This window comes from Odocoileus virginianus, chromosome 18 (assembly GCF_023699985.2).
Source record: "Odocoileus virginianus isolate 20LAN1187 ecotype Illinois chromosome 18, Ovbor_1.2, whole genome shotgun sequence".
Taxonomy (NCBI): domain Eukaryota; kingdom Metazoa; phylum Chordata; class Mammalia; order Artiodactyla; family Cervidae; genus Odocoileus; species Odocoileus virginianus.
The window spans coordinates 16,678,208-16,701,700 of NC_069691.1; the positions used below are offsets into that span (position 1 = coordinate 16,678,208).

General features: G+C 46.3%; 1 protein-coding gene across 1 annotated transcript; it reads right to left on the reverse strand.

The window, feature by feature from the left end:
- Positions 1 to 601: 601 nt before the first annotated feature.
- FXN (frataxin) lies at positions 602 to 19,623 on the reverse strand. Its single transcript, XM_020911922.2, has 5 exons — positions 19,427 to 19,623; positions 15,377 to 15,474; positions 10,314 to 10,434; positions 4,632 to 4,729; positions 602 to 1,597 (listed from the first exon to the last, which is right to left on the reverse strand). Exons 1-5 carry the CDS (start codon positions 19,592 to 19,594, stop codon positions 1,429 to 1,431), a joined length of 654 nt encoding a protein of 217 aa, XP_020767581.2. The 5' UTR covers positions 19,595 to 19,623; the 3' UTR covers positions 602 to 1,428.
- Between the last annotated feature and the right edge of the window lie 3,870 nt (positions 19,624 to 23,493).

A 23,493-nucleotide genomic window follows, 5' to 3' on the forward strand; every position in this document is an offset into this window, starting at 1 on the left:
CTCAGCAACTAAACAAGGTGTAGGACCAGGGTTCCTTTCATTAACACCAAGATTTTTGTTTGTTCATTTGTTTGTTTGTTTTTAAAGAAAAGACAGGTGCTTTAATTAGAAGAGCTGTCAGTCTGGGAAGATAGTGGATCTGTGTCCAGAGATCAACTCCCAAGATTCTGCTCAGCCAGGACAGTTTTAATGGGAAAATGGAGGGGGAAGCATCTCAATGAATCACCGAGGCAGGAGGCTGGGCTCTGCATGTCCACCGAGTGCAGACCGCCTCGCTTTCTTGCCAGAGTTACCTTGCCTGAGTGATCTGCCTGCAGGATTGCTTTGGGGAAACTTTTGGGTGTAGAGAGCTAGTCTTATCTCTTTTTATCTAAGAAAAGAATCAGCAGGTTAGACAAGCATGGTGTCCATTCAGGAGAGCAAAGCTCAGGAGTTAGTTTCATTTGCTTCGTGATCGCATTCTTTTTTTTTTTTTATTAATTTTTTAAAAAAAATTTTTAGATCCCATTCTTATAATTAGGTTCTTTTAAGGTAGGAGGGGAACAGAAATGGGGAAACAGGAAAGGGGTGTGGAATTAAAAAATTATTCACAACCTGAAAGTTGAGAGTTAAGTTTTATTCTGCTACACCAACATCTTTTCATTTATGTGGGCTTTCACAATTTGCCAAGCACCTCCTTAGCGTCATGACCTCGTTTATTATACTATATCCACAAGTTTAGGGAGATGGCTCCCCGCCCCACTGTCTTTGGGAGACTTTTTGCATACTCAGACCTGTGTTTCAATAGCTTATTCTATACTGATCCTTAAAAAAAAAAATGTATACACGTAAATGTGTATGTACATATATATGCACATATGGAAGACACTTCCTGCGTTGCCCCATCACACCCTGGGTCACAAAGCACAAACAGAAAATAGTCTTCGTTTGACAGTTCCCGAGTTGCCACTGATGCTTCAGTACTAAAGGGCTTAGAAGTGTTTACACTTTCAGGAGGAGGAGGAACATTTTAGGCTCCCCTTTAATAAGTCTCATTTTGAGATAGTATCATGAGGTTGGCCAAATACTCTTCATGCAGTTTTTGTAGTAAGTCCTTCAAAGAATGAATGGTCAAGCCCATTTATTTCTCCTCCGAGAATTTATCCTTCTTGTTTTTCTTAGTTGTGAGTTTATATATAAAGGTATGGGCATACAGACATTATGAAGCATAAGGGCTATCACGTGAGAGAGGAAATCAGACAAAACATTAAAAAAAAAAACTCTATGGAAATTAAAAATCTAAACTCAGGGGGCAGGGTGGAAGGCGACACAGTCTTTTCACAGAGCTGTTACATACAATGCAACTGTCCTCAAAGGCAGGAATGGAAAAAGCTAGCCATTCAGCTGCAGAACAAGGCTGGGGTCTTGGCTTTAGAGCTTTTCATGTTTTTAGCATTGGGCTGGGCAGCCAGTGTCTTTTCCAGAGTAGGCCAGAGCAGATAAGTCCAGCTTGGTCTTTAAGGCTTGAGTCAGCTCTGTGGCCAGCAACTCGTGGAGGGACACGCCGTCGTGGGAATATACCCAGTTTCTCCCAGTCCAGTCGTAACGCTTGGGGCCGCTGCAACACGAAACACAGTCAGAGTAAGTTCACGGGAACTGCACTTCCAAAGAAACTGTCACCAAGAAATTGACTGTAGTGAAGATCTAAAAAGTAATAAGGCATGTATTTGACTTCTCGTCTTAGGCTTGATTTAATATAACTGAGTCATTTTGCCGTACACCTGAAACTAACACAACATTGTGAAATCAACTCTAATTTTTAGAACAGCAGAATTACATCATTATCCTCAAAAACAATTCACAGAACAATGCTCAAGACCTGAAAACATTTCAACCCTACTGATGAGTCTCCATTTATCACATCGTGATCTTTTGCTTTTCCTGAGTCACATATGATAACCTGAAATATCAGGGCAGTGTCTTTTGGATGATGGCCCTTCATGCACTACGGGCATGATCTGCCCCTTACCTATGCTGTTATCATCATTTCAGTACATTTCATAACACTGGGAATCCACTATCTCTATCTAGTTTCAAAACATTTTCATCACCCAAAGGAAATTCCACATCCATTAAGCAGTTACTCCCTATTCACTCCTCTTCCCAGCTCCCGGTAACCATCTCTACTGATATTTTTAAAAACAATTTGCTTAATTCAATGTGAAATCCATGAAGGTGAGAGTCTGATGGGCTAGTTCATCCATCTCGAGCTCATCTAGTGAACAAGAACAGTACATGCACTTCACGCTGGGAACTCTGTGTCCGTGTGGCCCAGTGTGACTAGGTTTTGCAGTGTCTTATTATTCCAGACCAACACAACCTGTGCCCGTTAATGCCACTTCCACCGGGTCTAGTGGAGGAGGAGATGTGCCAACAACCGATGGCGCTGCAGGGTGACGCCTGATGGAGGAAGGAGCAGAGGACACTGGGAGCCCACGGGAAGCAAGGGGCTGCCAAGTCCAACCGCGCTCATGGGAGCTTCTCCAAAGTGCAGGACCAGGACAGCTTTGCCAGGGAGGAGGAAGGTTCAGAAGGGAAGCATCTTTTGAGGGCTATGAAAACATCAAGGATTTCTGTATTATCAACCAAAGGCACTCTCTTAATGGGATAAAAGGGACAAACCAAAAGCACTGGGCTTTTACCATATACAAACAGCCAAACACATACAGGCATAATAACCTGGACCAAAGCCAGAGAACGTTTCCTTGGCTCTGGACTCTGATTTGCTGCCAGGATACCAGGCAAGCATGAGAACGTCCAGGCCCCTCCACACTGCCCAGGGCCCTGTGCTCAGCCACGGACACCCAGCTGTCTGCTCAGACCTCTCCTTCATTCCGTCCTTTAACGTCCTCAAGCAAGGTACTGAGGCAAAGCCAGTGTTTCTTCTGACCTGAAACGTTGTCAATTAAAAAGCCCCAGGACTTCCCTGGCAGTTCAGGGATTAAGACTCTGTGCTTCTAATGCAGGGGGCATGGGTTTGATCCCTGGTTGGGGAAATAAGATCCCACATGCCATAAAATAAAATAAAAAGCCCTATAATATCAGAAAAGCAGCCCTAGGAAAGGTTATTTTGGGTCAGTGTGAAAAATTGAATGGAAAATAACTTTTTTTTTTTTTAGAGGAACATTGTATTTCCATGATAGTGAAAGGCTACATGGCATATTTTCTTTCCAGATTCCCATCATGAATAAAAAAAAAACAAACAGGATTTCTCAAAATTTGTTATCATCCAGAAATATATTTTTCTAAACATGCCTGAGGTAGGATCCTGTTGCTGGTAGATGCGCCCAAATGCGATAAGGACTTTTCAGTCTCAATATACAATATAAGGGAATTCTTTTAGTGGAGCCAGCACAGTTGGTTCTGGTGCTCTGCCTGCTATTTTCAAAGCCACCGATCCCCAAAGCTGATGGCTGGATTTGAGCTGGTCCACCCAGTTTCTCGTCCTGATTCCTCTGGAGATGAAGGATAAGACTGTGCAGCCTTCATGCCTGGCCGCAGTAAGGGTCGAGGTGGCTGTTTGAGACCAAAGAGAACAGGCTAATTGGCCCACACAGGGTAAAATCTCCCTCAACTTCAAGTAAGTTGGATCTAAAAGTAAGACAATCTGTGAATAAGCACCTGGCTAGAAATGAGTGATTCCTTGGAATTGGTTTTAATTGAATGATAACATTCTTCCTAGATGAGGCTGGGATGAAGGAAGCCTAATGCTTGATTTAGTTTGAACAAAGAATCACACAATACAGCACCATAAACAGCATAATATTAACTCCCTAAAAGTGATGTCAATACTGAGGCAGGGGAAGAGTTAAATACTTTTCTTTAAAAAAATGCAAACGCCGTGAGACTTTCAAAGAATTCCCTGCTGGTAGTATCTGGGCCTTTCCCCTTTCAGAGTCTGAGTGTTCTCTTTGGAAGTGCTAATGAAGGACCGGGAAGGTTGTTCTGAGAGCTCTTTGTGGGCGAGATCTCTCCCTTTACTTTCTTACAACCACTTCAACAGGCTAGAGGGATGAAGGACCCTCTCTCCCAGCACATTCTCAGGCCTTGAAACGCAGCACAGAAGGTCTCCAAAACAATCTTTCATTCTGCTAGATTGAAAGCACATCAGTGAAAAAGGTAGGAGGCATGGAATGCCCTGGAAGTACAGTTTAAAACACTCTCCAACCTCCACAGAGCACACAGCCCAGCTCGGCAAATGGAATTCAACTAACTTTTAACGGAGGTGCTCAAAACAGACCAGAGGTCAAACTTTAACGCGCTTTGAGGACAAATTGCAACTTGTTCACATGCTGTAACACCAAAGGTGGCTTTTTCAAAGGCGCGGCAATGATTTAATAGAGAAAAAAGTGGCAGGGTGGGTTCTGAAAATTTTTCACTTTCATCTTGTTAATATCCTGATATCTACTTATAGCAACCACATACATAATCACCAGAGTCAACCTTCCTACTGAGCCTGAGACATGCTGCAAAACCTCAGGAAAGGTTGCCTTACACAGGTGCTAATACACGCGGGTGACACTTCTTAAACAGTCTACTAGGTCATGTTTCAAACAAGCTAAACCATGAGAAATTTTGACTTCCGGACATACCTGGATGGTGAAGATAACCAGATTTGCTTGTTTGGAGTCTGCTTGTTGATCACGTAGGTTCCTAGATCTCCACCCAGTTTAATTGTTAGAACACCACTCTGGTGCATCAGGTGGAAAAAAGCATGAGGAAGTAAAACAAGACAGGGTTATCACTGTGTCATAGTTGCCTCCTCTTTTGTTCTATCTCAATACTGCATTTATACCAGGGCACAACATACACCAAAAAGGAACTGTCTTTAATTTAGTTTTTTTTTTTTAATTTAGTTTTTGGAATTAGATCACACAGAAAGAGCACTACTCTTGGAATCAGATGATGATTAACCACAATGACACATATCTCAGAGTGTTTCCCCTCATCCCATTTGAGGTGGGCAAGGCAAAGAATATCCTTATTCCCCTCCTGAGGGAAGGAGACAGGAGCGTTCAATGGCTCCTGTTCAATGCAGCCGACAAACGAAAGGATCAGCATCCTGACTGCTGCCTTGGTTTCTCAATGATGGGCCAGCACACGTTAGAGACATTAAAAGATGCAGGCACCAACTCTACTGCAGTCCCAGTCAGCACAAACGTCGGGTAGACCAGTTCATGACCGAGGAAAGGAAGAAAAGGCAAGAGAGAAGGAAGCCATCCAGCCACCAGCTTTGCTGGTCTCAGAAGAGCAAGCAGCCAGAGCTCTGCATGCGAGGGCTCTTATCCACTGCGCCCCCACCCCCCGCCCCCCACAAAAGCAGCTCACAAGTTTCTCAGATGCCCCTCTCCAGCTTTATTTTCCTCGCCAGGAGCTTTGAATTCTTCAAAAGGCTTTCGGTCTTATCTTGCCCAATAAATGCTCATTTAAATTTGAAAGCCCTCTTTCAACAAAAGAGCCTGTTACTCCTCAGGCCTGAGGTCTCTCTAGACTGCACAGGATACTCAAGAAACAGCTCCCTGGCCAAGCCTCGCTGCTCTCCCACCCCTGCATGGCCCTCAGACAGGCAGCCTTCCAGAGTCCCTGTCCACCAACGGGTCCCCAGTGGTTCTTAGAACGTTTTGTGTTTGCTTTGCAAACACAAAGAGCTATTGAAAAGGTGGAGAGAGTGCCGATAATAATATAACTGATAGGGGATGGGGAGGATACTGGTGGGTTCTATTTTTAATGATTTTTTTTCCAATGAAAAAGAAATGTAGCAAAATTATAGAGATGTTGGAAATATAAATGTTATAAACAAAATGAAGACATCCACAAAAATAGCATCTATTATTTTTCAGTCTCTGCTCTGTGCCAGGCACTGCTTTGCACTCTGTGTAAAACTTTCCTCTATGACCATAGCCATCGGGAGGTGGAAATCATTATCCCAGTTTCACAGATGAGGACAACAAAGGGACAGGGTAACAAAGAAAACTCAGTGACTGGGAAAGCTGATCTTAAATCCAGGTCTGTCCCCGTCCAGAAGAGGCTGTTCTTCCCACAACACGAAGCGCTCTCTCAGTCCTGTTAATCAGCAATATCAGCTCAGGTATCCGCTGCCAGTCCTTTCATTTTTCTTTTGTTTGTTTTTAATGGAGCTGTACTAGGTCTTAGTTATGGCATGCAGGATCTAGTTCCCTGACCAGGGATCAAACCGAGCTCCTGCACTGGGAATGCAGAATGTTAACCAGGGACCACCAGGGTAGTGTTCAGCTGCCAGTTTTAAAATGCAGGGCTATGATCACGCAAGTTTGCTTTAAATTTTCTTTTTTTCCCCTGACACCTACCTGTGTTATTTTGTTAGGACTATCTTTCACTTATATTTCACAATTTCTTACAACTGTATAATTTGGTAGTTTTTAGCATGTGTTTTCATAAAGTGTGCAAACATCCCCACTATCTAATTCCAGGCTGTTTCCATCACCTCAAAAAGAAGGTCTGTACCCATCACAGGCATTCATTTTCGCCTCCATATATATATAGTTTACAGCTTATTTTTTCACATAATAGACTCAAGAAATCAAGACATAATTTCTTCTAATTTGACCTGTTTGCAGCCTTAAATGCCATGTTGTGACCCTACGCCCAGGCGGTACATGATACAGCAGGGAAGGCAGGCAGGCCAGGTCTAGGAGTGCACAGCCTCACCAGTTTCCTTAGGACAACAGCTGCGCCACCCCCTTCAGAGACAGTGCGAGGAGCAGGGGCTGATGGGAGAACTGAGGTGATTCTGGGAATGTTACCCTGACAACCCTCAGCGGGACTATGGCCTGTGTGTGTCCCCATAGCCTCCGTATTTTCATCACTGCATCTGAGCTGCCAGCTTGCTGCTCACCTGCTCCTTCCCTCCACTACTTTAAGCCCCCTGAGAGCAGATTTGTCTTTTCATCCTAGCATTTTCAATATTTGTGCAAAAAGCTGATGGGTTTTAAAAAACCCAATGAATGAACCAAGTGGATGATAACCAGGCACCTAACCCCGGGAATGTGAAGGGCAAGGTCACACAAGGCAACGCTCAACTACGCCCTCTCCTGTTCATTGTGCGCAATTAGTTTTCTACTGAGGTGGTTCAGTTGCAGTCATGTCTTGACTCTTTGAGACTTGAACTACAGCATGCCAGGCTTCCTTGTCCTTCACTATCTCTCAGAGCTTGCTCAAACTCATGTCCATCCAGTTGGTGATGCCATCCAACGATCTCATCCTCTGTAGCCGCTTTCTTCTCTTGTTCTCAATCTTTCCCAGCATCAGGGTCTTTTCCAAACAGTCGGCTCTTTGCATCAGTTGGCCAAAGCATTGGAGCTTCAGCATCAGTTCTTTCAATGAATATTCAGGATTGATTTCCTTTATGATTGACTGGTTGGATCTCCTTGCAGTCCAAGGGACTCTCAAGAGTCTTCTCCAACACCACAGTTGGAAAGCATCAATTCTTTGGCATTTAACCTTCTTTATGGTCCAACTCTCACATCCATATGTGACTACTGGAAAAACAATAGCTTTGACTAGATGGACCTTTGTTGGCAAAGTGATGTCTTTGCTTTTGTGTGTGTGTGTGTGTGTGTGTGTGTGTGTTTGTCTTTGCTTTTTAATACGCTGTCCAGATTTGTTATAACTTCTTCCATTTCCAAAGGAAACTAGCTGCATTTACTGGTTCCCCAGGAATTCTTAATGCTTTTGGAACCATCTGCAAGTAACCCAGATAAAAGAGAACTTTTTGTTCTTAATGTTATTCTTTAAGGAGCAGTCTGAGTGTCTACTTGGGGAGAGTGGGCAGACATCAATATGCGGCAGTGGGGGAGAGAGGAGTACTTAGCTTCTGACATCCAGACACTGACCAGTGGAAGCAGCCCCTAGTCACAGAAGGTGAGGCTTGATTCCGACTGGCTGCATCAGTGGACGCAAAAGTAGCCATTTCCATTGTTACCAGCTCATTTGTAGAAACAGACACGTATGGGAATGACATGTTGAGTTAGGGGGTTTCACCTATATGAATAGGCTTCCCCGGTGGCTCAGGGAAGCAGTAAAGAATCTGACTGCAATGTGGGAGACCCGGGTTTGATCCCTGGGAGAAGGGAATGGCAACCCACTCCAGTAGGCTTGCCTGGAGAATCCCATGGACAGAGGAGCCTGGCTACAGGCTACAGTCCATGGGATCGCAAAGAGTCAGACACGACTGAATGACTAACACACACCTATATGCATGTGACTTTCCCCACTCCTAAAATGGACACTGACTTCCTCTTAAGGAATAAGAATAATGAATATACAGCACTTTTACCTACATTGTTTTACTTAATCCTAAAATACACCTGGAGAAGAGGAGGGTACTGTCACCCACTTTACAGCTAGAGGACCTGCCCTCATGGTTAGATAATTCACTTAAGCGTTCTAGGAAAAAAGTACAAATGCAGGATGCTAGGCCAGGCCCTCTGCGACCATATCCAATAAAGTGCTATCTCCGAGCAGGGGTGTATGACCTAGGACCCAGAGGTGGACTTCAGGGCTCTGCAAACAGCACAGCCCTGGAAGCAGAAACTCCTAAGTATACATAGAAGTTTTTCTCAGAAGAGGGTCCAGAGCAGTCAGATTCTCTCAAGGTGTTTTGATCCCCAAATGGTTAAGAAGCCTCTGTCTATGGCAATAATATGCAGAAAACTCAGTGAATGAAGGGCATGGCAACCAGTAAATTTTACTTAAAGTGACTAAGAAGCTAGGGCTCCACCTAGAAAAGAAAACAAAGGTAGCTTGGAGGTAACTCTAAATAGCATGGTGCTTGTCACAGTTTCCAGGGTCAAGTGCAACGACTCCATGGTTACCTAACCATGGGTGGGGCTTTGGCTCCTGCAGGCAGTTCCCTCTGATAACCATAACCAGTAAGGGATGAGGCCTGGACCCAGACACTGACAACCACATGACCTGCCCCACCCAGACAACACAAGAGCCATGAAGCTGCCTATAGCCACTAATCCTATAGGAACAGGTGGGGTGACTGCTTCTGTGGTGTCTGCAAGTGTGGCAGAGCCTAGCCTGAGACTTGGTTTCCCTATAGTTACCGCACACAGGAAGGAGGCTGGGGGAGATGAGACCTGTAGCTTCCCCTAGGTCTAATCATCCGACAGATGGTCAGGTTGGAGGGACCAGCCTATAAGGGTTCCCTGGTATCTCTCCCTTCTGAGGCTGCCTGAATAAGCACATCCACAGCCCAGCCTGAGCACTGCTGCATTTTCTGGTGTTGACAGCTTCCAACGAATCCACCTGGAAGGCATTTAATCCTTTCCTGCCCTGTCCCATTACCACCAAATCCCTTACTGTCCTTACAACCAGGCTTGACACCTGCTCCATCTGATGGAGTCCTTTTTCTATCCAGCACCCCCAACACCAATATCCAATACCATTTCTATCACTTTAGCCTGACAGCTGGTTGTCCTAAATAATCCCATGATTTAATCCCAAATGCACACTTCATGACATTTCCTGGTATTAATTAATTGCTGTCAAGAGGATTAACTTCTGCAGGGGATTTGCTCCCACTGGTCAAAAAGAGCTGCTCCCTACGGCCTAGGCAATAATTCTACAGAAATCCAAAGGCTGACCCTAACTCAAGTCTGCCACCTAGTGGCCAGCTGATACACACCAGCACTACCTGGGCTTCTAGGATCTGAGGTTTAAGTTTCATCCAGCCCTGGATGCATATTAGAAGCATCTGGGGAGTTACTCTAAAAACTTCAAAATCCTCATTGCCTGGCTTGGGCCACGCCCTAGACCAATCAAATATTCCTAGAGGTGGGACCCAAAGGTGCTCTTTAGAATCTCAGGTGAGCTTTTCAAAAACAGGCTTCCTAGGACTGCACCCTGAATTTCCAAGGAGTGAGGCACATGTCTAATCTGAATACATCTTGGGCAGTCTCTCACCCGGCTTAAGAACTAGCAGTGTAGTTCAGTGTTCTCCATGCCTGCGTGATGAGGGCTGTCTTGCTACACAAACACATGCCTGGGTTCCTCCCTGATTTACCTTCATGGGTATTGAGTGAAGGTTCAAAATCTGTATTTTTAGGAAAAATGAGGGCTCAGAGAGGCTGAGTGACTTGCCTGAGGTCACAAGACTGGTGCAGCTGAAACCAGAACTCCAGTTTCTTGGCCCCATCCATAACTGCATGCTACTGGAAAGGAATTCTCTATCTCAGTGAGCTAAAATTCTTAGGGAGGATACAGAAGAATGAAGAGGAGAAAAGAGGTACCCCAAAGGAGACATCATAGTCTTCAAACGTGTACGGTTTATCTGCAAGGTCTTCAAAAAACTCTGCTAAGGAGTCCAGCGTCTCCTCGGCCAGTCTTTCGTAGGTGGTATCGTCCAAAGTGCTGCAGGGGGAACAGAAACAACACCAATCATGCGATCCCCAAACTGCTGCATTTTATTAGCATCAATTGATATTTTTTTTTACTTAAATTTTTTAAATAGATGGAAAATATCTAACATATACAGAGTAAAATTTAAAAAGCATGAAAGAATTTAGAGAAGTAAGCCTTTATTCCCAAACAGGCTAAACTATGACGAGCAATCTCTTCTGTATCCTTCTAGTTCCCCCCATGGACTGTAGCTCACCAGGCTCCTCTGTCCATGGAATTCTCCAGGCAAGAATACTAAAGCGGGTTGCCATTCTCCTCCAGAGGATCTCTCTGACCCAGGGATTGAACTTGAGTTTCCTGCACTGCAGACCATTTCATTCTGAGCCACCAGGGAAGCCCAACATATACAGAGTAAAAATTTAAATAGCATGAAAAGTAAGCCTTTCTTCCCAAACAGGCAATCTGTGTATGTTCAAGCTCTTCTGTATCCTTCTAGAATTGTTATATTCTTTTTAATATGCAAATGAAGCACCTAGCTTCAGTTTTCATTTCATATGTCTTAGACATTGTTCCATATTAGCACATATGGATTTTCACAGTATTTTATCTTATGTTTTTCATTCAGCTTGTCCCTTTCAACTGGCCATCAAGGTTGTTTCTATTGCTTTTGTTATTAACATCTGTTGGGCAAATCACAAAGTGGGAGAAAATACATGCATTCCATATATCTGAAAAAGGACTTATTTCCAGGACATGTAAAGAACTCTTACAAATCAACAAGAAAACCCAAGAGAAAAATACGCAAAATATTTGAACAGATTTCATTAAAAAAAAAAAAAGATATCCAAATGGTCAAAGAACATATGCAAAGGGGCTCAACCTTGCTAATCTTCAGGAAAATGAAAATTAAAAAACCACAATGAGATACCACCAGAAAGGTTAAAATGAAAGAGACAGATAATATGAAGAGTCAGTCAGGAAGTACAGTAACCAGAGATTTCAGATACTGCCGATGGGCAAATAAATTAGACAAATATTTTGGAAAACTATTGATACTTCTACAAGAGTTGAATACATACAGGTGCTGTGACCATCAATTCTACTCTTGGGTATATACCCAACAGAAATGCATACCCAGGTTCATCAAGAGACACGCACCACGCTAGAATGTTCACAGCAGAACTATCCAATAGCCCAAATTAGAGGCTGCCCAAGTATCCAGACATAATACAATAGATAAATAAACGGTGATACCTTCATACCATGGGATACTACAGTGCAAAACAGAATTGTCTACAAAAATAACAATATGGATGAATCCCACAATAAATGGTGACTGAAAGAAGCCACACACAGACATACTTATTCTTAATATCATTTATATAAATTTAAAAAGCAGGCAAAACTAATCCATGCTGTCTGAAATCAGAATGGTAGCTACTCTGGGACAAAGAGGGGTTAATAACTAGAAGTGAGCAGAAGGCCTGCTCTCAAGGGGTTGGTAACATTCTATTTCTTGAGCTAGTTCTTGAGTTACATGGTATGTTCAGTTTTTAAAAATTTATCAAGCTGAATACTTGGAGATATTCTATATAGATATTATTTTTTAATTTAAAAAATGCTATAAATCTATAGAGACAGAAAGTGGTTGTCGGAGATCTGGGGCAAAGAGGAATGGGGAGTGATTACTAATGGCTTATGGGGTCTCTTTTTGGAGTGATGAAAATGTTCTGGAATTAGATAGTGGTGAAAATTGCATAATTTTGTGAGGATACTAAAAACCACTGAACAGTACATTTTATTTTTTATGTAAATTGGTTGGCTGGGTTTTTGTTTTGTTTCTGGCTGCACCAAGTCTTATTTGCATCATAAGGGGGATCTTCATTGCCTCCTGAGGGCTTAGTTGCAGCATGGTGGGATTCTAGTTCCTTGACCAGGGATCGAACCTGAGCTCCCTGCATTGGGCACACAGTCTTAACTAGTGGACTACAAGGAAAGTCCCAGAGGTACATTTTTAAAAGGTGTATTTTATGGTTTGTAAATTATGACAATGAAAACTGCCAGAAACCTCTCTGTATAGAACATATCTGTAGGTTACAAGAGGTGTCTTGGAAAACTCCATCATTGGAAAGTTTCTAGGAGGCCCAAAGTAAGACATTCCATGGACTGTAGCGTATTAAGCTCCTCTGTCAATGGGATTCTCCAGGCAAGAATACTGGAGTGGGTTGTCATTCCCTTCTCCAGGGGATCTTCCCAACCCAGGAATCAGACCTGGCTCTTCCACACTGCAGTCAGATCCTTTACTGTCTGAGCCGTCAGGGAAGCCTGTGCATGTAGGTGAAATCCCCTAACTCGACATGTCATTCCTATATGTGTCTGTTTCTACAAATGCGCTGGTAACAACAGAAATGGCTACCATTGCCACCTGGGAAGCCCAAGTAAGACACCAGTGGCTGCCAAACAACTAATGAAGACAAAGATTTGCAGTATGATCCCTCCCCCAGCCAGCCCATCACCCGCCTCAAGGGCACAATGTGGGGAAGGTTACGGGGCTGATGGGGAGCGGTGGGCCTGGGGGGCGGGTGTCGGGCATTTCCCTCTCCCTCTCCTCAGTTAACGCTGATCGAGGGAGATCTGAAGGGAAGCGGGACAGACTGATAGGTGCCCGGAGGAGCTTGGGGAACATAAAGACACACCCGACTCGGGCATAAAGTCCAAAGTCAAGAGCTTAGCAGGTGCTATCTGGCAGTGGCAGGTGGGCCATGGCAAAGTGGGCTGTGCTACACATGGCAGGTCAAGGTTCACTTCCCAAGGGCCAGAAGTAGACCCTGAAGAAGGGAGCTGGGTGTGGGGCATTCTGCCAAGGTCCCAGCCAGCCTCAGAGGGCGGTCTGGAGGGACTGGGGGACAGTAGCAGAGCGTCTGTGCAAGGAGGGGCTGGAAATGGTGCCCCCGAGGCGAAAACCTGACCCATGCAGACGCAGCACTTGTTCAGAGGCTGCGGGGAAGGGCCAGCGACACAGACGTGGGAGCCTGGAGCCTGCAGGTCCTCTGTCAACTGCTGCCCGTGATAACCTGGAAGGCCCATACTGTGCTGCGGAGCTGTAGCTCTGGGGACAGTTAGAATGATCCTGCGTGTGGGCGGCTCCCTGCTGCCGTTAGCTGATGAACACAGAAATGGTGAGCCAGGAGAAGACCAGCCCGTCTGCACTGGGGAGCTGAAAGCAGTACTGAGGTGGATGAGCCCAGGGGTGAAGCTAAAGCCTCTCATGAAGCCAAAAAAGGGGATCTAATTCTGTTGCAAAAAGCAGGTTAAGAGTAGTCTTTAATGTTATGACCTCAAGGAAAATGCTCTTGGGTTGAGAGGTGGCTGTGGGAGTGAGGATGCCAAAAGTCAGTCAGTCAGAGGCTCCCATCCCAGGTGGCGCTCGTGGAAAAGGACCCGCCCGCCAATGCAGGAGACGTAAGAGACGCACGTTCAATCCCTGGGTTGGGAAGATCCCCCGGAGGAGGGCATGGCAACCCACTGCAGTCTTCTTGCCTGGAGAATCCACGGACAGAGGCGCCTGGTGGGCTACAGTCCACAGGGTCGCAGAGTTGGACATGACTGAGCGACTTAGCACATGTAGGAGGCTCCCATCCAGGTAGCGGGTATGTGAGACTGACTACTGACTACGTCTTAAGAGATCAGATGCCTGCTAGGTTTCTGAGAAAATCCTGTTATCAAAGAAAAATCAGTCTGGCCGACTGGAGCCTTACGACAGCCTGCGGAAACTGTTAGTATCAGCAGGGAGAGGGCTGTGAAGACTGCTCACCCCCGAGGAGGGACACGTCCCACTGCCTGTGGCCCCTGAGGCCACGGGGAGGGCCAGCCAGTGAGGAGCCGCCTGGGCGCAGAACTGGGGTTTCTTAGAGGGATGTCCCCCACAGCCAGGGCAGAGGGTGTCCCAGGGCAGCCCAGGGGGCTCCACTGCTGCCCCCTTCAGATAAAAGGGTTATGTGTCTTTTACCTGAACACAAGCTATAGATGCACTGGTTATCTTGCCCCTCTCCGTGTGTGTGTGTGTGTAGGTCAGAGAAGCCATTCCTAGACCTGGAGACAGGACTGCATGTCATCTGAGCACCTCGGCCTTCAAGGTGGATGAGGGACCGTGGGCCTGTGGCTGCGGCCACAGGATGTGTAGAAGGTTCCAGTGGGGGTGGGGGTCACGCAGATTCAGGCATAGAGGGCTGGGCTGCAGCAGCGCCCAGCAGCTTTCCCCCAGAACCCATCACCTCCTCCCTTCAGGACACCCACTAGACTACGTCGCTGGCCTCCCCTGCTCTTAGCTGGGGCCCTGGGACTTCCCACTAAAATGTGAATGAGGGACAAATGCCACTGCTAGGCCTGCCATGCTCCTGTCCATTTCTGTGGAGTGTACCATGGACGGGATGACCCAGGCTTGACCCGCAGAGGGCAGATGGTGCAGACAGGAGACAGGAAGGTGGGAGTCCAGCTCCCTGAACCATTTCACAGAGGCTCGGCCACCCTGCTCCAGCAGAGAGTGGGGCCTGGTTGGAGCCATTTCAATTTGGGGTCTACTTGTTACAGAAACTTGGCTGGCCCTAAAGACTAAGATATTGAAGAGAATAACAATGAAACTCTGGAAACAAACTAATGTCCAGCAATAGAGAATGGGTTAAATGAATTATGGCACATCCATAAAACTTAGTACTATTTCACTAAAAATAGTATAGTGGATAGTTAGTGATGTTGGAAAGATGCTTATGAGCACTGCTGCTTAGGGAGAAGATAGGTTTTCTGTGGGATGGGTTTTGGGGTTTTTTTGTTGTTGTTAAAAAAAAGTGAAAAGGCAAGAAAAAGACAAGTATATGTATGTGTGCATATGTTATATATGGTGGGGTGAGGGTGGAAAGAGAAAGTGATCTCTGACATGGAAGATGCTTTGTCTTACCTAGCATCACCCAAAGTTCCCGCTGTCCTCAAATTTATCCAGCAGACACTTTGCTTTTTGACATCCAGGGTCTGGTTGAGGCAGCAGAGGCTCAAACTCTAAAAGCCAAAGTGAAGAACATTACCATTTTCCAATACATTACAGTCCATTAATGCCCAGTTTAAATATTATTATGCATACACTCAGGAGTAACCAGGTTTAAGTTTTTCAGACTATTTCTTCCTTGGCAATTTTTTTGCCTTCTTTTAGTGCACTAGCCCAGGCTCTCTCTAAGGCTGTGCTCCCCAATGCAGAAGCCACTCACTACATGCACCTATTCAAATGTAAATTTACTAAAGTAAGATAAAAATTGAAAAGTCAGTGCCTGGGTCTCACTAGCTACCTGTCGGGCGTCGTGTGGCACAGACTCAGGACATACCTACCATCACCGGAAGTGCTGCTGGCTGGGATGGGGTGGTGAATACCAGCAGGGTGAGGAGTGTCAGCAAAGTCTTAGAATGCAGCTAAAACGAGCAACCACAAATAGCTGGGTGGCTGGGAGAAAGGCTGTACCTGCAGACTGCTGCCTGGCAGATCTTAATAACACGATCTGTAGGGGACACTGTGACATACTGATTTCTTTCAGTAGCTAACTGCTACCTCTGAGCAGTGGGGGTCTGAGCTATGACCAGCCAGAGAGCTGTCAGAGGGGACGGAGGCCCGAAAGGAGAGAGAAGTGGTCCAGCGGTGAATGGAGAGGCGGCAGGGGAGTGATGGAGAGGCGGGCTGCGGGGCTTCATCTGGGGAGGACGCCGAGGGGCCTGCAGAGGGTGGCGGCAAGGTTCACCTTCTGCAAAGGGCACCGTGGCAGCCACTAAGAGGAGGGTCAGAGGCTGTGGTTACTCTCTTGGGCCACTGGGGCCCTGGGCAAGCTGAGAAAGACTAAGGCGGAGACGTGAGTGGAGGAGGAGGAAATGGGGGTGTTAAACACAGATGGCCATTTAAGAACACTGGCTCTGAAGCAGAAGTGAGAGAGCGGCTGTGAAAAGCAGTGTCCCACAGCATGTCCTGGAGTGTTCACCATCAACTGGGTGGTGATGGGACTTTAGAGAAGGGACTCATAGAGTCCTCACTGCCCGCCTAGGAGGGAAGTGTTATACTGCGACAGTCGTCATTCATGACAGAGATGCCCTGTAAAGTTGATGGATGAGCGAGTTGCTCCTGAGAGAAATATGGAGAGGTTCCTGAGAGCCTCTGGTCTCATCTTCACCAAATGATCAACGCACAACCTGGTTTTACACGTGTTGCATCCTGGGAACGATACAGGGCTCCAGACACAGGAGGGGTCTGAAAACTCGGGGCTCACATCAGTCAATTTCCCTTCTCTCCCGGATCTTGGCCTCTCAAATCCTTGCTGTCTCAGTCTCTCTGCTACCTTCACACAGCTGTTTTTCTCTTTTGTCCTTTAATTGTATATCTTTGATGGTTCTGATGGGAGAGCTGGTCTAAAGCAAGGTACTCATTCACAGCCAGAATAGAAGACTTTATTCAGCTGTTTTTTTCAAGTTTCTTTCCTTTTTTTTTTAAAATGAATGAATTAAAATTTGGCTATGTCAGCTCTTAGTTGCAGCACATGGAACCTTCGTATGTGTCATGAAAGATCTTTCATTGCGGCATGTGGGCTCTCTAGGTGTGGCAAGCAGGCTCGGTTGCTCCACGGCATGTGGCATCTTAGTTCCCTCACCATGTCCCCTCCATTGCAAGGCAGATTCTTAACCAATGGACCACCAGGGAAGTCCCTATTCAGCTGATTGTAATCACAAGGGAACAGCTGGCAAAGACCCCCTCCATCATCTCTTACCTGCTTCTCCCTAAGCTAACATTCTCTGTGGTGGCGGTGGTATAGTCACTAATTTGTGTCCAACTCTTGTGACCCCATGGACTGTAGTCCGCCAGGCTCCTCTGTCCATGGGATTTTCCAGGCAAGAATGCTGGAGGGGGTAGCCATTTCCTTCTCCAAGAGATCTTCCTGACCCAGGGATCGAACCCGGGTCTCCTGCATCGTAGATTCTTCACCGATTGAGCGATCAGGGAAGCCCGACCTTCCCTGGATAACTGCTTAGCCTTTCAGACCTCTGCTTCCTCCTCTGAAGGCAGCGGTCATGGTGGTGCCTTGCAGACTGGTCATGAGGATTCAACAAGAGGACTGACAGTGATCAGTCAGTTTGTTTTGAAGCATGTCAGGAGAGTGTGGAGAGGTAGGACCTCAGAGGGGGTAAATCTGGCCTTTGCCCAAGGAAGAAGCTGCCCCACTGATTGTGGGATGCAGATGGACTTCACGGTGGGGAGGACTCTATTATAAGTGCTCCCTCTTAGGCCACCCATGGCCACCCCTCCTGCCAGGTTACCTGGGGCCATTGGACTATGTGTCTTTGGTAGGTCTGCTCACTCAAGTCCAGGGCTCAGTGACTTCGTGAGCTCTGCACAAGGCCGGCTAAGGGGAGACGCTGGAGGAAATACTAGATAGCTCCACAGGCTCCAGTTCAAGCCCTGGACATGACCCAACCTAGGCCACTCTGGTGAGGCTTGGCCTGGAGGCCAGCAGGGAGGCCAGCCTTCACCCCAGGATCCCCTTGTCGCCCTGGGCTCTGTCAAACCACAAGCTTGAAGAGTGAGTCAGTTCTCATCTGCTGGGAGGACAAATGGGCACAACCACTCTTGGCAGCAACTGAGTTGAGTATTTGCTGGCTCCTCGCTCAGCAAGGCCAGCCTGAGGACTTCACCCAAGACAAGACTCTGTTCACACACACACACAATGCCCATTGCAGCACCACTGTGAGCAGCTCCATGCCAGGCAAGAGCAGCACAGAAGGAACACAGTAATGAACATGTGCATTCATTCTGCAGAAGGCGCTCCTGCGACCAGCGTGGTCCTGACTGCCTGGTTCTCCTGAGAAGTTGGTGGTGATTCCAACTTTGAGCGTTGGCAACCAATCCCAGGGATATTTCCAACACAGTCAAATAACACACCTCAGTAGAAGGGTTAAGCCTCAAGTTCAACTTCCAGGGCTCCATGAACAATCTGAGTTGGATTTCACCTGCTTCCTTCACCATCCACAGTCCATCAAGTGGACCAGCCACTCAGAGCCGATCTCTGCCTGCCTGCCCTCCCACCTTTGCCCATTCGGTTCTCTCATGAAAGCCACTCACGGCCTCCTGCTATCTGCAGACCCTGATTAAACATCACCTCCATGTAACCACCTTAATTCCCACAGTACTTTTTTGGATTTCCAAGTCGTGGGGTAACTGGGTCGGGCATTTCTTTGTAACCAGGGGGAGAGGAGGGAGGTGAAATTAAGTGCTGAAGACTTTATATATGTTAATTAAACGTCATGTCAGTGGTAATCTCCTCTCCCCAGAAAAACAAGCCAGGCCTCAGAGGGGTTCGTTCCACGCTCCCTCAAGGTACCTCTGCTGAGTCCAGGAGCCAGATTTTGGAACCCAGGCCCGATCCAAAAAGCCCTGCTGGTCTAGCTGCAGTGCTCCGAAACTGACATCTTCACCTCGCTAGATGAAAGCATTTCGTTCATAAAAGCCCATGCTTGAAAGCATCGCTCTGATAGTACACGTTTATATCATTATATTGATATACACACTATTTTACTGAAGCAGTTCTACATTCATAGCATGCTAATATTATACATAGTATACTTATAGTACCTAGCGTATATTAGTAGTTAAATATAAGTTCTCGCAAAGAGAAGTGACTAGCTTAGAACCGTCACTGGTCCTTAAGAAACAGTCCCCGCCCACCTTTCCTGCTTTTTTCCGCGCCGTTCCCGCAGTTGCACCGCAGGATATAATCTCCCTTGTTCAACAGAAAGCGGAAGTCAGTGCAAAAGTAACCGGGAGAAACGGAGCCTCAGCTCCGCTCGGCCGCGCGCCGCCGCACTTTCCCCGCCCAAGCGCGGCCCCGCCGGAGCAGGGGCGGGTGCGCTCGCGGCGCGTCCTTGGCGTGCGCTGCCTCCCTCTCGGCGTGCGGCCTGCACAGCTGCGGCCGCGGATACTTACGGGCCAGCTGCGCGCGCGAACCTTGGCGGTTCCGATGCGCAGGCCCCGGCGGTCGGAGAACGAGGGGTCCTTCGCCGGCCGCGGGGCCCCGGTTCGGGTAGGACCGAAGCCCGGGAGCGCCGAGCGGAGCAGGAAGCTGGCAACCGCGCGGCGCCCGAGCGTCCACATGCTCTTTGCGATCTGCGGCGGCTCCGCCCTCCTGCTCCGGGAATGCCGGGCGCCACCTGGTGGTCACGGGTTGCAGCCGCAGATGCCCTTTTTCTGTTGGCTTGGGAAATGACTAGAAATCAGACTTTAGAAAGAATGTTCCTGTATTACTCTACCTCTGCTTTTAACAGACGTAGAAAGCTTGTTTAATGCAAAGCACGGGGCTTAACCCTTGGGCAACGTAGTGAATGTGTAACCTAGGTCCCTGACCTCGGAGACTTCAGCTTAGTGACCCGTTGCTGGAGATTTCTATACGGAAAGGCTTTGGGAGCTGCAGGTCTGCTGTGAACTGAGAGGGATGCAGGTCTTGAAGTTGCTTGAAAGCCAGTGTAGGTTAAAGCAGCTAGGAGAGTACAGACAGGAGACTGCCTGCCTGGTTTAAATCCGACCTCTGCCCACTTCACACCTGTGTGACCAGTGCGTGCCAAGTCGCTTCATTCGTGTCCGACTCTTCGCGACCTGCTGGGCTGTAGCCCTCCAGGCTCCTCTGTCCATGGGATTCTCCAGGCAAGAATGCTGGAGTGGGTTGCCATTCCCTTCTCTAGGGGATCTCTCCCACCCAGGGATCGAACCTGGGTCTCCTGCACTGCAAGCGAATTCTTTACCGTTGAGCCAGCTGGGAAGTCCAGTGTGGCCAGTCGGCAAGTTAATTAACTTCTCTGTGCCTTCTCTGTAAAATGGGGTAGAAAAGTTTCTACTTCACAGGGTTGTTGTAAGGATAAAATGAGTTAATCTGTAAAGTTTTCTTGGACAGGCCCTGGATCTTGTTAAGTCTACCAGAAATATTGTTAATACATTTTAAAATAAAATTTTACTTTGGCAATATATTTCAAAGGAATACAAATTGTGAAAGTTCTTTCATATTTTGTATATGCTTCAGAAAATATCAAATATGCATGCTCAGAATATCATTTTTATGGATAGGCTAGTGGCCACCTTGGTACTTTGTGAATAGTGGGGATAAGACACATATATAAATACTTAGGACAATGACAAGTGTTAAAGAGGATCATGAACTAAAGAGTGGCAGAGTTGCTTGGGAGAGTATTTATAACGAGCTGGGGGCAATCAAGGAAGTCTTCATGGAGGAAGTGGCATTTGCACAGGACCTGGAAAAATAGGGTAGAGGAGATGGGATCTGACTGGCTATCTGACAGTGCATTTTTCTGGATGAGAGATGTTCTCCTGCATTCAGTTAATTCTAAGCAGCCATTTATAGAGTACCTACTACATATATGCCGGGGAATGCTGTTAGACATCTTATTACGAACGGGAAGTTCACCCACAACGCAGAATCATCCAATCCAAAATGGCAGTGATGCTAAATCTGAGAAGCACTCATGAAGCCACACCAGAAGAATCCATTTGAGGCAAAGGGAACTGTGTTGGTTGTTGACCTTGGCCCTGAACCGGCTACACTGACAGTGAAGCCCTTCCTTACACACTCAGAATGCAGTTATCTACTTAGAGAGCTGCAGCTTTATCAACCAGTGTGCTTAGCGTGTTCTGGCATAGAAGGGCACCTGCTCCAACTCCCAGCAAAGCTGGTATCCCTGCCCTATCTTTTCAGTCAAGGAAACAGACCCAGCATAGCAGAACAGAAAATATTAAGGTCTCTCAGAAATCTTTCCTTCTCCAGTTCCTGGGAGGTGGTAAAAGAGAATTGGGCACACCAGGTAAGAGATGATTTTCATGTTTAAGTCATAAAAAGGATCTAACTTTCTCCTAACTCTCTTGTTTTGGGATTCTTGCTTGGGGGACCACATCTTATTTTGAGGAAATTCAAACTAGCCCAAGCAGAGACCACATAGAGAGGAACTGAGGCCTCCAGCATTAACTGCTGGACAAGTGAGAGGTCTTCAGATTCCAGCCCCAGCCTCAGAGTCCCCAGACACCACACAGCAGAGACTAAGTGTGTCCCCATTATGCCTTGTCTGAATTCCAGATCTACAGAATCTGTGAGTATGAAAGATGTGGGCATGAGTTTAAGCCAGTATATCTTGGAGTAACTTTTTATGCAGTCATCGTGGCAACTTCCCCGGTGGCTCAGTGGTGAAGAATCCGCCTGTGGTGCAGGAGACTCAGGAGACCCAGGTTTGGTCCCTGGGTCGGGAAGATCCGCTGGAGGAGGACATGGCGACCCGCTCCAGTACTCTTGCCTGGAGAATCCCATGGACAGAGGAGCCTGGTGGGCTATACAGTCCACAGGGTCACAAAGAGTCGGACACAACTGAAGTGACTGAACTCTGCATCATGGCTAGAACACATGGCTAGCTCCTCATCCTGTTCTGTGTCAGATGTGATCATTTCCAGAGTCCTTTCTGAAACCACTCTATTCCCACAAGTGTCTTAGGCAACCCCCTGTGTTTCCAGAGCCTGCAGTGTCATTGTGACTCTTCCTTGTTTAGCCAGTATCTCTGACACATAACAGACACTCTACTAGTGAGTCAATGAATGAAAGGAAAAATGAATGATGTTCTACTTTGTTATTCCTCTAGGAGTTCTTTTCCTGTCTTGGGTCTCACTGCCAGGGAACAGTGTGGAATTAACCAATACTGACCAGTAGAGGTTTATAGAGTAATGTCATCCTTGAGACATTTATTTGTGTTTTACTTGGAGTCTTCAAAACTTTTAGGACCCAATGAATGGATTTTTAAAAATCTTATCCCTGAAAAAAAACTAACAATAAATGAAGTCTCACCCCAAATCTGAAATTTCTCCAGTTTATACTGTCTCAATAAATATTATCTTCAGATACTGAATGGTTCTTGATGGTAACCTGGGTGGTCACCCTCCCACCTTCCTTTCCTTCACTCTTTACACTCAACCCTCCAATGAGTTCTATCAATTCTAATTCCAAAATAGATACCAAATCTGCCCAGTTTAAAAAAAAATTTTATTTATTTGTCTGTATCAAGTCTAGTTGCAACACGTGGGATCTGGTTCCCTGACCAGGGCACAGACCTGGGCCATCTGCATTGAAAGTGCAGTCTTAGCCACTGGACCACCAGGGAAGCTGCAGGTTTTTTTTTTTTTTTTTTTTTTTTTGGTTCCAGTTTAAAACCATTGTCTTGCTTGGATAACTGCAGTGGCCTCGTATCTGGCCTTTCACCTCCCACCCCAGCTAGTGCTTTCTGCTTTACACAGAAAGCAGTGTGATTTCTCTTTACAAAGCAGTGATTTAATGTTTTGCACAAATAATATATACTTTATAAAATGTTAGGAGATTTGAAAAAATGTACTCAAAAGAGAGCAAGAAATCACCCCTTGGAATAATCACAGTAAGCATGTAGTGAGCATTCTTCCAGACGATGCAGTAGGCGTATTTATTTGGTCTGTTGAACAAGGATGCAGGACGAAACTAACCTCATTCTTTTTTAAATACATGAGTCTACCCAACTAGAATATGAGTTCCATGAAAGGAAGCAGCTTGCCTTTGTTCCCTGATATGTCCCCAGAGCCAGATAAGGGCCTGGCATAGAAAAGGTCCTCAATAAATATTTGTTGAATAAATTATTACTATGCAAATAGTATCCATGGCACAATCAATTTTTATTTTTTCTTAAGGTTTACATTTTATTTATTTGGCTGCATTGGGTCTTAGTTGCAGTACACTGGATCTTTGTTACATCATGTAGAAGCTTTTCCTTGTGGCACACCAGCTTTCTAAGTTGTGGTGCCCAGGCTCTGGACCTCACAGGCTCGTACTTGCCAAATAAGGACTTAGTTGCCCAGTAGCATGTGGGATCTTAGTTCCCTGATCAGGGATTGAACCTACGTCCCGTACTTCGTAAGGTAGATTCTCAACCATTTTACCACCAGGCGAGTCCCACAGCCAGTTTTTATATTTGATACATTTC

Bases quoted from the DNA above. Each gene is read 5' to 3' on its own strand.
- FXN (XM_020911922.2), bottom strand. From the start codon at position 19,594: ATGTGGACGCTCGGGCGCCGCGCGGTTGCCAGCTTCCTGCTCCGCTCG. The intron at 10,435-15,376 runs GTAAGACAAAGC...TTCCCCCTGCAG, and splicing joins GGAACTTTGGGTGATGCTAG to CACTTTGGACGATACCACCT. The intron at 1,598-4,631 runs GTATGTCCGGAA...TTCGTGTTGCAG, and splicing joins TGGTTATCTTCACCATCCAG to CGGCCCCAAGCGTTACGACT.